We start from the raw sequence: 17,599 nt of genomic DNA on the forward strand, positions 1-17,599 counted from the left end.
CAAAAATCTGGGTGTTATATTAGACAGCAACTTGTCTTTTGAAAATCATATTTCCCATGATACAAAAACAGTGTTCTTCCATCTTAGAAACATTGCCAAGCTACGAAACATGTTAACTGTTTCTGATGCAGAAAAGCTAGTTCATGCATTCATGACCTCTAGACTGGACTATTGTAATGCACTGCTTAGTGTCCTGCATCTTCAATAAACAAGCTACAGGTAGTCCAAAATGCAGCGGCTAGAGTCCTTACCAGGTCAAGAAAATATGATCATATTACCCCAATTTTACAGTCTCTGCACTGGCTACCTATTAAGTTATGTATCAGTTACAAAATATTATTACTTACCTATAAGGCCCTTAATGGTTTAGCTCCTGTGTACCTAACTAGTCTTCTACCATGCTACAATCCATCACCTTCACGCTCCCTAAGGTACTTTTGGTAGTACCTAGGATAGTAAAGTCCACTAAAGAAGAAAGAGCTTTTTTTTCATTTGGCTCCCAAATTCTGGAATAGCCTTCCTGATAATGTTCGGGGCTCAAACACACTCCCTCTGTTTAAATCTAGATTAAAGACATATCTCTTTGGCCAAGCATTCAAATAATGCATCTCATAATCTTGGACTGCAGTTATATCTGATCAAATGCGCATTATTATTCTCTAAAATAATATAATATAATATATATAATATAAATATAATATAATATAAGATAATATTAATATAATATAATATAATAAGGAATATAATATAATATATATAATACTAATATAATATAAATATAATATAATATAATATAATATAATATAATATAATATAATATAATAAGGAATATTTCCTTAGGGGGAAAAAAGGTTCAGGAAACACACTGTATTTTAATGTCATTTTTAATCCTTTCCCCAACTAAACTAAGAGACTAAGAGAGAGCTAGAGAACCTTTAAAGAACTATACAGGGGCTTAACAGGTTCTTTGTATGGCAGTGATGCTATATAGTAACTTAACAACCCCAAAGAACCGCTTAAGAACCATATACTCCTTTGCCACCAAGGCAGTTCGAGTGCTGGTTTGGAGCCAGAGCCTAGTTTCAAATTAGTTCTTTGTCTTTCGACCCCTAAAGCACCAGCTCTGAACCAGGAAAAGTGGTTTGTTAAGTAGCACCAAAACATTGCTTGTCTAGAAGTAAGAACGGCTTGCATCAGGGGCTGTGGGTGGGGTTACTGTTACCAAGAAGATGAACAGAAACTTTTGACAGCCATTTTTGAAATAGCAGCTAAACACGAACACGCTGGATGACAATGTAGATTCGCAAAGCCATGAACATCAATAGCAATCCAACTTCCACCATTGTTGATTCTGTGTTTAGGCTTGTTCGGGCTGCATCGGCGCTGTGCAGTCCGGTTGGTGTGCCACGGGAGTGACTGGAAAGCAGACGACTCTCTTTATGCTTTTGGATCACTTACGCAGTGCTTTGGTGTTGTGTGCCGATCGGTCGGCATGGCGCCGATGCATCCCGAACAAGCCTATTGTGTTTGCCGCTGCCATGCTAGCATTACTGGGAACGATGAGACGTATTCAGTGACATATGACCTGGCTCTGTGGTGGCTCTCTAGGCCGTGGAAAGGCAAACCGGTTCTTAGAAGGCTCGCCAGTTGAACCAACTCCGAACCTCTGAACTAGCACCCGGTTCATGCTGGTGGAAAAGGTACTGAGCTTAAAAGGTTCTTTATATGGTAGCGGTGCTATATAGCACCTCAACCTCCCAAAAGCACCACTGAAGAACCCATCCGAGTTACAATAATTATAATAATTAAGGTTAATTTTGTGTCAGGCAAGAAAAACAGTTTTTATGGATAACCCTAACATATATAGGATAGGACATAACACTTCAGGAAAAACCATTATCAACACATGAGTGTGGAGTGACATCAACTATTGAAATTCATAAATTTTCAAATAATTCAGTTATCACCTTCATAAGTAACCTCTCTGAAGGCTGCACTGGTGGCTGAGTGTTTGTAACACCTGGAGGAAAAGCGGCTTTTTCTGTCTCTTTTTTGACACCCTGCAGATGCGGTCAGGAACTTGAGATGCTTAATCCCTTCATACATGAGCTACTGTGTGAAGGAAAATAGCAAAGCTGTTGTGTTTAAGCCCAGCTCTTATGATTCACTAAGAAAAATGTGTACGTGTGTGTGAGAGAGCGCTGTAGCTCAATCAATAGTCTGCCTTCTTTTCCTGTCTGTTTCTTCCACCCTCTCTCACACTTTGCTATTGTATGCTGGTCACAGAGCCATGTTTTAAAGCCTGCAGCTCATTTTTTCTCCAGATCAGATTTCTCAGAACACAGATGCTTCAAAGACACACAACAAAAGCTTTTAAAATAATGCATCCGTTGATTTCCAGGCAGGCACTGGCCTCCTGGATTCCAGTTTGACCTCACCCATCCAAACAGCTTTGAAAAACTATTTGGTTAAGTCATGGTCTCAACGCACACATGAAAAACAACGCATTTGTCATTGGGAAACAAGAAGCGCCATTTTTGTTTGGGAGCAACGTAATGCTAGTTCACCAGGGTCATTTTTGCTGCATGATCAAATGAGGAATGCTCTCCCTCTGTGCCTTTATAGTTCAAATTATGCTGGTAAAGTATCTTATTATGACATCTTGTTCCTTGGTCTGAACATGTCTGCTGGCTTTGATATGGGCTGCGATTGTGTCATAATGAGATGGAATCATAGGAAAGGGATCGGAGAGGGCCTACATCTGAGAAGCCTCTGGAATGGAAAGTATTTCACCACTATACCAAATCATCACAGCCTGTAATAAATAATGTTTATTGTTTTTTATTTATTTGTCATTCTAGCTAATTGGATGATAATGACAGATATGATAAAGAAGAATGCTGATGACCCTTGGAGTGTGTATTGGCAGAGAAGGTCTGACACTCCTGTAGAAATGCATGAAAATTGTAATAATAATTTAATAATCAAATAATCAAATTACTCCATGAATTCTATTAATTATTAAATGAAACAATAAAAAAACTAGCTATAACTGTTAAATGTACGTAAAAAAAAAAAAAAAAAAACAGCCATGGTTGTCAGAAATTTAAAAAGTTTTATTATGGGATGACATATTGGTTCCTGTATATTGTATATAGCCTATTTTATTGTATATGTCCTGTATATAGTTTCACTATTAATTATAGGGTAATTCATAGTTTTTTTCTTGCAAAAATCAAACATTTGACTGCATTTTACAGTAAAATCACATTTAATGTGATGTGACACCATTAACATATTTTCAGTCCCCCACCCTGCACTGACAAATAGACATAGAAAAATAATAATTAAAAATATGTAGAATACCTAGACATGATTAAAATCAAAACAGGCATGACTGAGGGGATACTCATTTAATTAAAAGCACCTATGTGTGTGGGAGGGGTGGGGCACAATCTACACCTATGTAAAGTATCTGATGTGAAGGTTCATGAACATTTACAATGTCAAAAGCTCTGTTAATCATCTGTAATTAAATATTGCCGTGCATTAAGTACAGTATATAGCCCACTAAAACACCTCTTCACTGAGGCCTCGTAAGTGCATGTGACCCCGACTCACTCACCAGTTACGGCTGTTCATAACAGTCCCCATTAGGAGCCAATCTCCGCTCGAGAAGCAGGCAGAGCGCTTGGGCCACTTATCAAAAGACCTCTGGAAAACTTCAGCCATTAGCATGTGCACGCATGATGATTTGTAGCGCAGGAAGAAGAGGCAGCGAAGGGGGGAAGGGGGAACATGGCAGACAGCTCCTTTCACAAGATTGGACTTTAAACCAGCCAATTAGTCGTTTCACACATTGGGAGCATTGTGCAGGTCACACATTAATTTAAGAAATGAGCAGGAAAAGTGGAAACTGGTGAAGTGGAGAGAAAGAGAGAGAGAGAGAGAGAGAGAGAGGGAGGGAGGGAGAGAGGCTGCTGCTTTAATTATAGCAGAATTGCAATTCACAGATTTCCAACCCCTCTTTTCTATTTCTTCTCCTCTGTCACTGCATATTTCACCCAAAAAAGTGACTTTTGAATGTCCTTTATTGCCTCTCTGTTTGGTCTTGTTAGTAGAGCTCCAACAAGGATTTGACAGCAAGTAAATTCTCAACTTCTCCTAATTTGACAGGGAATCTGGTGATCTGTATGCAGGGATTTTGTGATGCATTTGCAACTGTATGCACAACCATTTGTGTGTAAGGGCCTGTCTATGTATGTCGCTATATGTGTGCATGTGCAGGCATCTAATTAAGCTCTGGCTTACTGTCATGGTGTATAAAAACATGAAGAGTTCTCTCTGCTATATTGTTACATTAACGAGAGTAAACAGCATGGGAATGAAAACTATATTTCTCATAAACCCTTATTTTATTTCTTAGGTAGCTCAGGCAGCACATAAAGATAAACCGATATACATATATATTTTCACAAACTGCTCGTGATCCAGTTTAATCAGGCTCTAAGTGCGCTAAAATAGCATGAAATTAATTTAAACACTATTTAAATTAAGTCACACAGCTCATTTCTATGCAAATTATAGATTGCACCTTATTCACGAAACTCAGCACTGATTGCCTGGCACAATTAACGTTGCAGAAACTGGGCGGTAAACTGAATTTTCCTTAAAAGAGACATTTGTGTACATTTTTTTTGTCATTATGGCAGCAGTAAAGTACACAATATTGCAGTATATAGTCTGCAGAAACTAAATCACAACATGATAACTGATTCATGTTGCATCTTGTGCAAATTTTTGAGATGTTTTGCACCAATACTTCTTTTGCACACTTGAGTTGCATACTTAATTTTGTGCAAAATTCTTTTCAAGTACTAAATCAGCTCAAACAGTGAAGTACACAAGATCGCAGTACTCTGCCGAGGATTGCTTGGACATGAGAACTGTTCTGTGCAAACTAGTGTTAAAGTGTGTCTAGTGTTAAATTATGGGGTCTTTTGCACCATACTTCTTTTGCATAATGAATTTGGTGATTTGCATATTTCATTTTGTGCTAAATTCATTTTCAAGTACTAAAACAACTTAAACAGCAAAGTACGCAAGATCACAGTAGCCTGCAGAGAATCACCTGTAATATGAAAACTGCCTTGCACAAATTGTAAAGTGCTAAGTTTTAGAGTGTTTCCACCAATACCTTTTTTTGCATGATGAATTTGGTGATTTGTATATTTAATTTGAGCAAAAATAATTTTAAGTACTAATACAACTCAAACAGCAAAGTACATAAGACTACAGTAGTCTGCTTAGAATCAACCACAACATGAGAAGTCCCTCATGCAAATTGCATCAAGTGCAAAATTGTTGGGTGTTTTGCACCTATACATTTGGGGATTTGCATAACTAATTTCAATGACTAAAACAACTCAAACAGTGCATTTAAATAAATGATGCTATCAGCAGATCTGCTTCTTTCTTTGTGAATTCCCCTCTTAGTCAGTTATCAGCTCCTTTTGCACACAGGAAAATACAATGTACGGTGCTACAAAGACGAATGATTGTTCTTACAGTGTATTTATCTGCAAACTTGTGGCAGTGCAGCTCCACTGAGGACCTGGAGAAAGTTTATATTGCGGGAGAATGAAGCATATATTCCAGCAGAATCAATCTAATCAATCCACTGGACCACAATGGCTCTCTGGCAGGGGAGAGTAGAGGAAATATAGATTGTTCAATTATGTTGTCAGATATGAGAGCAAAGAAAACAAATAACCTGAATCCATAAGTGCCTGAAAACTTTAGCTGGGTAATACATGTACTCGTTTAAGAGCATTCGGCCATTATCTTGTGTGATTTGCATGGTAAACACAACACCAGATGTATCAAAAACCTATTAAGGCTTGAGAACGGCTCTGTAAGGGGAATATTTACATTAGTATTTTCATTTAAAAAGGCATGCTGAGCATGAAAACGCAGAGCTGTCATATCTAAAGGCACACCAACCCATCGTATTTCCAGGAATAGACTGACTTGAGGGCTGCACTTAAGCACACACTTCTAGATTAAATGTCTTGGCATCTTTGAAAGCTTGGTGTCACCGTCACTACAGACCCATTCAAATACAGAAATATGTATTTGAGAACATCCGTCTATCAGAAAAAAAGGAGCTTTGCAAGATATGCTTTGTGGCAGACACTGCAGATTTATCTGACATCTTGCTTTGAAGGCCTCGGTTTGAAAAGATGAGACCTCTGCTCTCTTTTAGAATTATAAGAAATACAAGAGCTATTCACTGCAACAGTGTGAGAAGGAAAAGCACACCTAAGTGACTGACAGCGATAGCTTTGGTCAATAAAGGTAATGACATTTTCCTCAGTGGCTTAGTGCTTTTACAGCAGCACTGAATACTTATCAGTCCACGGGATCAGCAGGAAGTAACAGAAAGCCAGGCTTATCTGTGTTTTGGTCTGGAGCTTTGGGGGAAGGGCTGAGGAGGTGACGAGGAGGAGTTAGTCATCCTGTTTGGGGTGAAAACATGCCACAGGGCGCAAGGCTCGCAGAGTAACTGAATACTAGTAATGGCATTACATAACTAACATGCAGTTACAAAAAAAGACTGATCACTGATATATTTTTTTGTAAATATGGGGATTGTTTGCAGATTATTTATAGGACACATTATTTACGGTGCTTCTTATTTCTGTATGCTACTTTCATCAAAAACTTTATTGATCAAGTACAATGCAATACACTCTTAAGAAACTGGATCTAAACAGTACCAGAAAAGGGTTCTTCAGCTTGTAACAATAGCAGAACCCTTTTGAGTGCTAAATAGAACCCTTTTTTTCATAGGGTTCCATAAAGAAACATACTTTGAAAATGCTATATAGGACCTTAATGGTGTTATAAATAACCTTTTTAATGATAGTTTATTTTCATTAATATTAGTAAATTAACATATTTATATCATTATTCATATTATTTGTATATATTATTTATTAATATTGTTTTTTTACTCTGTCTGCCTGGCATTACAATATCCTGCAGTGTCTATTGACACTATTAAATATTTTTGTTACTTAGTGGTGAAGAAGAGAAAAGTGTCCTTAACTGAACAGGGCTGGTCACACCTACATGTTCTCTTAAACTGAAAAGAGAAAAAGACATGATTTGTACGAAACCAGTTACAATTTGAAAGTTAAAAATTATAGACATTTTAAGAAAGAAATCATTACCTGCTGAGAGTGTGTTGACTGTCTGTGTAGTTGGATAGCTGAACTCCAGAAAATCAGTAGGCCTAATGAGCCATCTTTTTTTAGAGTGTAGCCTCTGTTAGTAATAAATAAATAATTATTCAAAAAAATTCTAACAATATGGATTATAAATTCAATGTCTCTGTTACTTACTTAGTGGAGAAGAGGAGTTTCCTTAGCCAGAGCTGCTCACACTTACATGTGATCAAAAAAGAAGAGAAAAGAACATGTATGTTTGAAAACCCAATACAATTCTAAAGTTAAATTTGTATTTAAATTTAAGAATGAAATAATTTACCTGTTGAGAGTGTGTTGACAGTCTGTGTAACATTAGTTGGATCACTGAACTCCAGAAACTCAGTAATGAGATACTTTGACAGTTAAAGATTTAAAAAACAAAAGTGCAGGAATAAAGAACCATAAACTCTGAGACAAAGAACCATTTCAGTATTAAGAGGGTTCTTCAGGATGCTAAGGTTCTAAATAGAACTGTTTCTACATGTAAAGAACCTTTAAAGAACCATCTTTTTTTTTAGAGTGTAGATAATCAATAGTTCTAATCAAATCTCTTAAGTATCTCTACACCTCAGTACTTAAAATACATCCACGTAGAGTTGTTATTTTACTTGGTTTCTTTGAAAAGCACATCTTGGTCACCACTGACCAGAATACTTTGTCTACACGGCAACAAAAGTAGATGACAAACATTATTAAAATCAATATCAATTTTAAGTTAAAACTCACTTTGCACTTGACACTTGCAACTGAGTATTTCAAATAAACACTGTTCTGTTGAACTGTCTATTCATCAAAGAATCCAAAGACCAACATTTGTACTAAAAAGAAAAGTTTAATAAACACCAAATCAGCATATGAGAGTGATGACTGCTGAAAATTCAGCTTTGCCATCACAAGAATAAATTACATTTTAAAATATTTTAAAATAGTGTATTTACTGTATTTTGGACCAAATAAATGCAGCCTTCGTGAGCATAAGAGACTTAATAAAAATAAAAATAAAATGAAATAACCCATTCAATGTCAGTTTTTCAACATGTTTCCAGTGAAGACATGATATCACATACTAAACATGACCTCTGCAGGCTTGATTCAGATGTGCTAAAACCAATTATACAGTTCCCAACCCAACTCAATGTATATGGCCACTATTTAAAAGAAAAAACTTTGCCTTGACATGACAGAAAATATGTGAACTGCAGAAACGTCTTGAGAAATGGTGGCGTGACGGACAGACAGGACGTACTGATGCTATGCAAATGAGTGATTAGGTCATCGTCTAGGCCAAAAACTACACATGAGGCAGATCATCAAGTTGGAGAGACCAATGACCTTCTTTCTTTCAGATACTCAAAGAGCACTATGTGATCTGATGTGACATCTCTCTGCACAAACATGACAAGCTCTATTACAGGAAATTGAGGAAAACAGAAATAGCTGAGAGTCAGTTAGAGAAAAGCCAAGACATGCAGACATACAGATGCAGGCTGCGCTGGTTAGTGACTATAATCAAATGACTTCTGAAGGCTTTCTGGCTGAACAAGAAAAAAGCAATATCACGGACCAAAAAAATCATAGGACTTAGGACATACTGTAGGTCTTGCTCTTCCATTTGTTCTTATGTGTTACTTTTTATTTGAGGTACCTTCCTTTAAACATTCATGTCATATGTGACCAATGACAGGCCAGGATGTCAGTGTGCTTAGAAAAATAAAGTCCAGCGGTAATGTGTCTCAGGCGCAAATGTCAATCAGAAGATTTATTAAGGAGGAACATGGATAAACACACTTTGTATCTTCATCTAAAATGTATGATGTCATCTCTCTTCAGATGAAAGCATCTTCTAATAAACCAATGTACAAGAAAACAGCATGTTTCAGGTATCAAATGAACATTATTATAAGCAAATTGTGTGCAGACACTGTGTAGCGTCCACTGAAAGAGTAAGCAAATTGTGTGCATGTGGGGGGGGGGGGGGGGGTCAGATTAATCCTCAGCCTATTTGATTGAACCACAACTCCTGCATTCCATCAAAATATATTTTAACATGTCCAGAAAGGGACTTAATGGAGGTAAAGTCTGGGTGCGTTGCAATTCACATATTTACAATTAAACATTACAGTGCTGGTCATAGCTGCAAAAGACTCATGTTAATAGACATCCAGTTTTGCTAAATTCACATGGTCCAGAATTTACCATTGTTTTACATGGTTTAAAAAAAAAAAAAAAAAAAAAAAATTATAATCTCACTTTCCTTGCAGTTGTGAGTTTATATCTTACAATTCTGAACTTTTTTTTCTTCAGAATTGTGAAGAGTTGCAAATACATTTTTTTCTGTGACAGAAACAAACAAAAATAAATACATAAAAATAAATAAAATAAAATTCCAAGAAAAAATTGCAGAATTGCGAGGTTTAAACTCTTTATTTATTTAACTTTAATGGCTGTTTGCCATTTTTTTTTACTGACTAATGAAATTGTGTTTAGAATTGCTCCTTTGATTATTGAACAAAGACAGAATCTCCTAATTAATATTGCTCATCTTTGTGAGGTTTAATGAACACCATAAAATGACTGTGATTCTATGGAAGTCCTGTGAAGACCTGAATCAGAAAGTCCTCAGGTTATTTGTGATAAATGCATGATGGACACTACCAATAAGCAGAGGTGGAAAGTAACGAATTACATTTACTCGCGTTACTGTAACTGAGTAGCTTTTTTGTGTACTTCTACTTTTTAAAGTAATTTTTAAAATCTGTAATTTTACTTTTACTTCAGTACAGTATATTTTGTTTGAAGTATTGTACTTCGCTACATTTTAAAACGCATTAATTACTGAGTAAAAAAAATCACTCCCTGGAAACTACTGCAGTAAATAATAGGCAGGAGAGCAAACTGGCGCTAAAAACACAAGAAAGATGCAGACGGACAAACAGGCGTTGCGGTGCAGACCCAGCTGAAAACGAAACCCCGTATCGAAGGAAACGAAGAACCCATGGCCATATTTATGCTCTATTATGCAGTGTAGCCTAAACTAGCAGTTTATAATGAAAACGAAACAACGTTTCGAAAGCATGTACAGGTAAGCTAAATACATGCATTGTTGCATTGGTGGTTAAAATTAAGCTTTGACAGTTTAGCAAAAGGTTTTGCACAAATTAGCCAAAAAGACAGTGGTTCAGGGTGTGCGATCTGCGATAATATCCTAATTGTTGTTTTAACGATGTGCGATTTGACATTATCAGTATTTTGCTAAAAAAAAGAACAACACACTCCTACAGTATGCCGTAACCCTTACGAAAAGAAGTTTATTCAAGTGTGCTATTAGTATACTTCTTTTAAACTAAAAATAGGAAAGTATGCTTTTAGTTTACTTTTTATGTACTTCTCAGAAATGGGCTTTATGTACTCCTCAGAAATATACTTAAAATTACATTTAAGTATACTTGAACTTATACTTACAAAAAGTCTAAATATACTTGAACTTTACTTAAGTATACTTAATAAAATAAACTTGAAGTATACTACTTTTTTGGTAAGGGAAAAAAGAACAACACACTCCTACAGTACAGAGTACCATGCGTTCTTTCATTGCCTGATTCAGTCTGTTAAAACTCATTTAAAATGATCACAAAATTGAAGATATAGGGGCAGAAAATTTATATATTTATATAATTTCATATAGTAAATCAGTATCACACAAAGAGTGGGTTTTTTCTTCCAAAACTCAGCATGATACATGACACATACAACAGTACAATAAACAAAAACTTAATTAAGAGACTTGCGGTTTAGACACCATATTGCCTGTTTTAGGACAACAAAAATAATTCCAAACACAGCCACCATAGCACAGTTTTGCATCTCTGAGGAATGACGGTGTTTTGTTCCTGAATGAATCAACCGTTTAAATGATTCGGTTCAAGCCAATGACTCACTTATTAACAGTGACTTGCTGACACCTACTGGCGATTTTAATTTTACATTTAATGTATTATTTTATTATTTTTTATAATTTCAAATGAGTACTCAACATTTTATATATTATATATCAAAACATTATTTTTGCATGTGTAACTGCAGGTTAAATGCATTCATGTCCTGCATTAAACAGTGTGTAAAAACATCTAAATGCAGCTTCTCTGCATTGAAAAGATGAATTTTGTTGACACTGATTTAATTTGCCTGGTAACAGCCCAAATGTCTTATTACTATAAATAACTGATTCCTTCAATTGGTTTGAGATTTAAAGGCCTACCCAGGGGTGTCAAACTCAGTTCCTGGAGGGCTGGAGCCCTGCAAAGTTTAGTTCCTGCTCCAACACACCTACCATGTAGTTTTCAAATAAGCCTAAATGATTAGATTAGCTGGATCAGATGTGTTTAATTAGGGTTATATCTAAACTGTGCAGGGCTATGGCCCTCCAGGGACTGAGTTTGACACCCTTGGTCCCATTTTTGCCTCCCTCCCACTGTTAAAATGTAACTAGTAAATTTTAAAAGAGCAACTTTTTACTTTCACTTGAGTAGATTTTTAGACTGGTAGCCTACTTTTACTTGTACGTAAGTAAAATTTCATTAATGTAATGGTACTTTTACTTGAGTAGAATATTTTCGTACTCTTTCCACCTCTGCCATTAAGCCAGTTATGATCAGATCATTTTAAGCAAGGAAGAGAAGAACAACAGTTAATGAGCAGCTGAAATGTTTAAACTTTAATGCTTTAATTCATTTATGCAGATTGGCAAATTAGTACTCAAGATTGTGAATTTAATTGTAGGCTTTTCAGAAGCCTCCCACTGTGTATATACATAAAATTTTATAATAATACTCTAACTTCCATTCATATTGTTCATGAGCCCATAACTTATAACACAAATAACCTTAGAGATCTTTCAACTAGTCCAGACTAAACATGTAGAATAGAGTGTGCAGATCCCAAGTTTAATCAATGAAGCGCAGCGGCATACGGTTTAAGCTGCAAATCCAGTTTGTCTCCCTGTTTGGCTTTAATTAATAGCAGAGACATAAACGACAGTGTATCCTCACACCAGACCGCCATCTGTGATAGTGGGAGGTGAGCGATTTGACAGACACATACTTTGTGTTGTATGAGTATGTATAAGCTGCTTTGCTTGTTATTCTCTGTCAGATATATGGCTCCAAAGCAACAGAGTAAGACCAACAAAACCACAAGCATAAATAAAGTAAAGATCTGTGGGGAGGAGATGGTGGGGGGGACCCAGCTGAACTCTACCTCAGTGATTCTCAGCTAGTTTTACTTCACAACTCAGATTTAACCAACACCATGCACCTAAAAAAGCATTAAAAATTATATAAATATAAAAATATATTTTTTTTAATTTTATTATTTTGATGTGTATGGTGTGTTTTTATGGTTTTCAACTAAGAGTTTTTTTGTTATGAAAAATCTGTTTAATTAATATGATTGTTTATATTCATTAACCTTTAAAGATTCTAATTCAGGACGTCTGTTCTCATCTTTGTAATGCCATAATTAATCTCAGAGTCAGATGTAGGTGTTCTACCTCTTAATGTAGTCACACCTTCTGGTGATATTCACAGCAGGGTTAGATTATACTGAATTGCTCATTTACAGTTCCTTATTACATAAGTTTTTGATAATAGATCAGAGTTGTAAAATCTTTCTGTGATTTAACAAAGACATTTTGCATAGGATTTTTGCAAAGCTTCCTATTATAGGCTTTATGTGGCACACAGAACTTTAACTCAAAACTTGCATGCCATAATTAATCTTTGTTAATCTTGCTCCATCTTGATCGTGTTTCAATCAAGCAGTATGCCAGACATTGGAAAAAGTCTCCTAATTGCCCTACTGACCCCACTTCAAGATCAACGTTTAGTAATTGTATTTATGAAAACTATTAGAGTAAAAATACGTAAGCAAATGAAAAAAAACCCTGAATATCTAAGCCAATTTTCAAAAACATTGATTTTTGAATGCACAACTCAGATCTATAGTCCTTATTATTTAATGCTAAATCAGAAAAGAAGCCACAAAGAGAGCTCCTAAAGTCGATGGCCATGGTGGAGAAAGGAAAAGAATAAGTGTTTTTATGTCAAAACGGTTACACACACCCCTGAACAGAACATGAGAATGTATAATCAAGCCCATGTATCTTGGCAGCTGTCTCGTGAATGACTTTCCTCCTGTAGATTAACATATGGGGCAAATAAGTGCGCTATGGAGTGCTAACCCACCAGTTGGTTCCCTCCCCTCAGTGCAGAGAGAATCAGAATTGCTGCCATAAGATCCCTTTTCAGAGATAATAATCCAAGTATAAATCCTTATATTTAATTATAAGCATAAAGAAGTGATAGATGCTAAGGCTGAAGGGACCTGGAAAGACCTGGTGTTGTAGTAATACGAAAGTCAAGAACTAAGGTGACAAACTGATAAGCATGCATATACCATATGAATATAAATAAAACTAAGTAGAATCATGCAAATGCTGAAAATGAAAAAACTGAATATGCACAATTCTATTTCTAATTATTATATATATAAACTGACAATTGTCTTCACATGCTAACAATGACATAATAATTTGATCATTACCATGACTGTAAACTAATCTTACAACCCACATACCATTTGTTGGGGCTGGGTGGCAAAACTCATGAGTTATGCAGAAATAGATACTGAATGCCAGAAGCATGACAGTTCCTACAGCCTATTAGTAAATCCTCTGCCACTCACTAATATAAAAGCTGAAGTAAGATTGCATCATACAAAGCCAGATTGCAATGACACAATCAATAATAACATTTAGTCCTGGAACTGGCTTGTATCTAGGAGGCTCTCTATCTAAATAATCTTAGAAATTAGTTTAGAAAAGTATTACATATATATATATAGTTCTATATTAGTACAAAATGCAGTTTGTAATAACTTTGTGTAAATGATTGTAAAGTTTTTATGCACTTCCAGAGCAGAATTGCTAATACCAGGCTGGACAGGTAGTCTGAGTGAAAGCAGAATGAATGCAGTCCGGAAGAGAAAAAGAGGGGCAGTACACTTTTGGAAGCTTTGGGTAGGGGTGGGGTGGGGGGTCATGGTTACACCAATCAAAAGGAGCCTCATCCGGCAGCGCGAGATTTGATTTCTTAAAGGAGCAGATTTTTTATGGTCCAGTGGAGAAGAAAAGGGGAAAAAATAAAGGCATTACTCAATTTGAAAGAAGGGGTGGGAAAATGTTTGCCTGCATCTGGAAACATCAACCCTCCTGAAGGAGCCCAATGGCAAGATCACAAATATCCTTGCTTTGAACACTCAGGCACACATGCCATTAACCAGACATACATTTTCTTATCAGTTCCAGCTGATTTATTTGTGTCAGATTCAGACTTCAGCATGACGACGTGTAACTCATTTCCTTTGCTACAAAACGCAGATGGTCCATTTTGAGAGTATATTGCACAAAATAATGAAAAACAAATGTGCCATTATGATAAAAAAAAAAAAAAAAAAAAAAAAAAAAAAACCCAAAACAAAATCCAGTCTATTTGGGACCCATTCACACAGATTTACATAAACTCCTTGTTTTACTATATTACAGAACATATACAATCTTCAATCTAGTACCAGAAATGAGGCTCATGTGTTCCCCAATTCCATTGTACACTTCCCTATAAAAAACGCTTCAGATCTACAGCTGTACATTTGCCTTGAGTAAAATAATAACCAGGCATTTAAATGCAAGTCGACTTCTCAGTTTAATTCTTGCATGCTTTTACAAATGAAACCGGGTTGAAGTGCCTGAAGAAACCTCACTTAAAGCACAGTAAGAACATTCCCTTTAACTGTACAAAAATACGCCAGAAAATATTTAACTTGTTTTGTTTTTTTGTTTTTTTTTTAAAAGATGAGGTATGTTGGTCATGTATCAAAATGCTTCCTGCCATACATGTGTGTTCTAGAGTGGTTATCTGCTTAAATATTCCTGTGCCTGGAGGAAAACGGAACCGGTTACACACACACACACACGCACACACAAAAGAAACATTTGTGTCGCACAGAAATTACACAAGACCTCAGAAAAAGTTCCATCCTGAACAGTGTTTCAGAATTGCCCCCATTCTGTCCAGCAACCGTTTGCCAGCTCCCTGTAGAGATATGGGTGGGATGGGAATGCATAGTTCAGATATTACATTTTGCACTCCACCACAGTTTAAGCAGTTTCACTGCAACCCCACAGAATAGCCACATGCTATGGCAAGCTACTTTAACATTTATTGCTTTAAACTAACTGATATCTATTTTCATGTGACTAGCAATTATTTTATTTATTAGTAAGTGATTTAATAGTGGCTAGCATCTCAATCTCACTATCAATCCATCATTTATGTACACATTATTCCCACTAGTCACTATCCTATACTAGCACCAAGTGGAATAAACACCTGTGCCTAATAATCAGGTACTAGAGTCTACTCAGTTAGCACTAGTAAAACTGGAGCATATAAGAGTAACAATTTCAGTACATTGTGAATAGTTTGAAACTGACCATGACAGAAAAAAATAATAATTATACAATGTGTTACCAGTAACAGAATAGTATATTGTTACTACTGTGATAGTGACTAGCAGCAAGAAAATCAGTAAAATTCCTAGTGAACTGAAAAAACCAACTAATGGGTTACAAGGATAAAAACAACTGCTTGTCAGATAAAATGGAAGCTATGTAGTTTTAAGGAATATATGTTAAAAGCGCTTGCCATACACACAGCCCTGTCAATGCTGACCATGTTGTCACTTTTTTAAGTTACAAGTCTCTTAACGCAGGTTCCGCCGTCTTAACCAGGACAACCACAGAGGCAGAGTCAAAAATAACCTGAAGATGCAAGATGCCTCCTTGGTTCTGGAGGAGTTTGTCAGTTAGTAAGTGAAAACAAGGTCTGAAAAGTTCGCCTCCAGCCAGTCTCCCGCGATCATCTCACTGAGCTCGGGAGTGCAGTAGTCCGGGAACTCGAAGTGAGAACCGAGGCTGCCCTCGCTGAAAGAGTCCAAATCTTTATCCACCAGAGAGAAACAAAGGTTTCCTGAAGTGTTGCCCAAGTCCATCGCGTGAGAGCCCGCCGCTAAATTCAAACTGAAGTCCACCAGCAAGTCATCGGAATCCTCGCTGGAGCTGCTGGACGAAGAAGAGAGGGACCTGAAAGAGGATGCTGGTGACACCGAGGCAGGGTAAGCTGCACTCTGCTTGGTAATGTTCTTGAAGTTGTAAAACAGTCTGCTGCCGGGAATTGCGCTCGTGTGCCCGGACTCCTCGTACATGCTCGCGCTCTCGGACTCCGCAGCGGAGCTCAGCGTGGGGCTCGCGGGGACGTTGTGCAGCCTGATGTGCTCCTCTTCCTCGTAGTCATCCTCCTCCTCGTCGTCGTCGTCGTCGTCATTATCATCTTCGTCGTCAGTAAGCTCCCGTTTGATAGACTTGGTCACTTTTAAGTTTGTGAAAACATAGTTAAATCTGCAGTCTTGTGAAGAAGCTCTGGCGGTAATGTTCCCCGGTTTGCTCGGCTTGAGTTTCGCACACTTCTTCCCTGCAGCTCTGACACTTCTGCCGATCTTCTCCGGCGACTGCACCGCTGGTTTCGAAGAAATGTCGAGCTTTGGTTTTTTCTTGGGTCTGTATTTGTAGTCAGGGTAGTCAGCCATGTGTTGGAGCCGGAGCCGCTCGGCTTCGCGGATAAAGGGAATCTTTTCACTGTCCTTCAGCATTTTCCACCGCTTCCCCAGTCTTTTGGAGATCTCAGCGTTGTGCATGTCCGGAGACTGTTCCATGATTTTTCTCCTCTCGATCTTGGACCATACCATAAAGGCATTCATGGGTCGTTTAATGTGACCGGTGGCTGTCTTGCACCAGTCCGGTTTCGGTGGCACCGGGCTGCACGCCATCACTTCATTCTCCTCGGTGTCTGTGGTCTCTCGCGACATACTGCTCTCCGTCTCGCTGTGCTCCGTCTGCTGCACCATGTTCAAAGATACTTTTCTCCCTTGATAGAATCACAGCCGCCGCACTCTAAGACAAACCTCTTTTCAAAGTTACCGACTGCCTTCTTAACTAGTTCCTAGGTTTCTCATATCGATTGCGTCACGTATAATTATCCAATAGCTTGCCGCGGCTCCGCCCACAAGCCTAGGCATTAACCCTTTGCGTCCAACTAGACCTTGCCCAGTCAGTGATTTAAACGGTGCCTTCATAACAAAATGCTGCCTGTTAGGAGAACAGACAGCCTACTATGGCATCATAATGTCACATTTACTGATCTAAAACAAATTCAAGT

At 37.3% G+C, this 17,599-nt stretch overlaps 1 protein-coding gene across 1 annotated transcript; it reads right to left on the reverse strand.

Annotated features, from left to right (window-relative positions):
- Nucleotides 1-15,017: 15,017 nt before the first annotated feature.
- On the reverse strand, nt 15,018-17,380 carry LOC122148988 (transcription factor SOX-11-like). The gene has a single exon (XM_042777836.1). It carries the CDS (start codon nt 17,286-17,288, stop codon nt 16,191-16,193), a length of 1,098 nt encoding a protein of 365 aa, XP_042633770.1. The 5' UTR covers nt 17,289-17,380; the 3' UTR covers nt 15,018-16,190.
- Between the last annotated feature and the right edge of the window lie 219 nt (nt 17,381-17,599).

The sequence above is a fragment of the Cyprinus carpio genome, chromosome A20, assembly GCF_018340385.1.
Source record: "Cyprinus carpio isolate SPL01 chromosome A20, ASM1834038v1, whole genome shotgun sequence".
NCBI classification, from domain to species: domain Eukaryota; kingdom Metazoa; phylum Chordata; class Actinopteri; order Cypriniformes; family Cyprinidae; genus Cyprinus; species Cyprinus carpio.

Bases quoted from the DNA above. Each gene is read 5' to 3' on its own strand.
- LOC122148988 (XM_042777836.1), bottom strand. From the start codon at position 17,288: ATGGTGCAGCAGACGGAGCACAGCGAGACGGAGAGCAGTATGTCGCGA.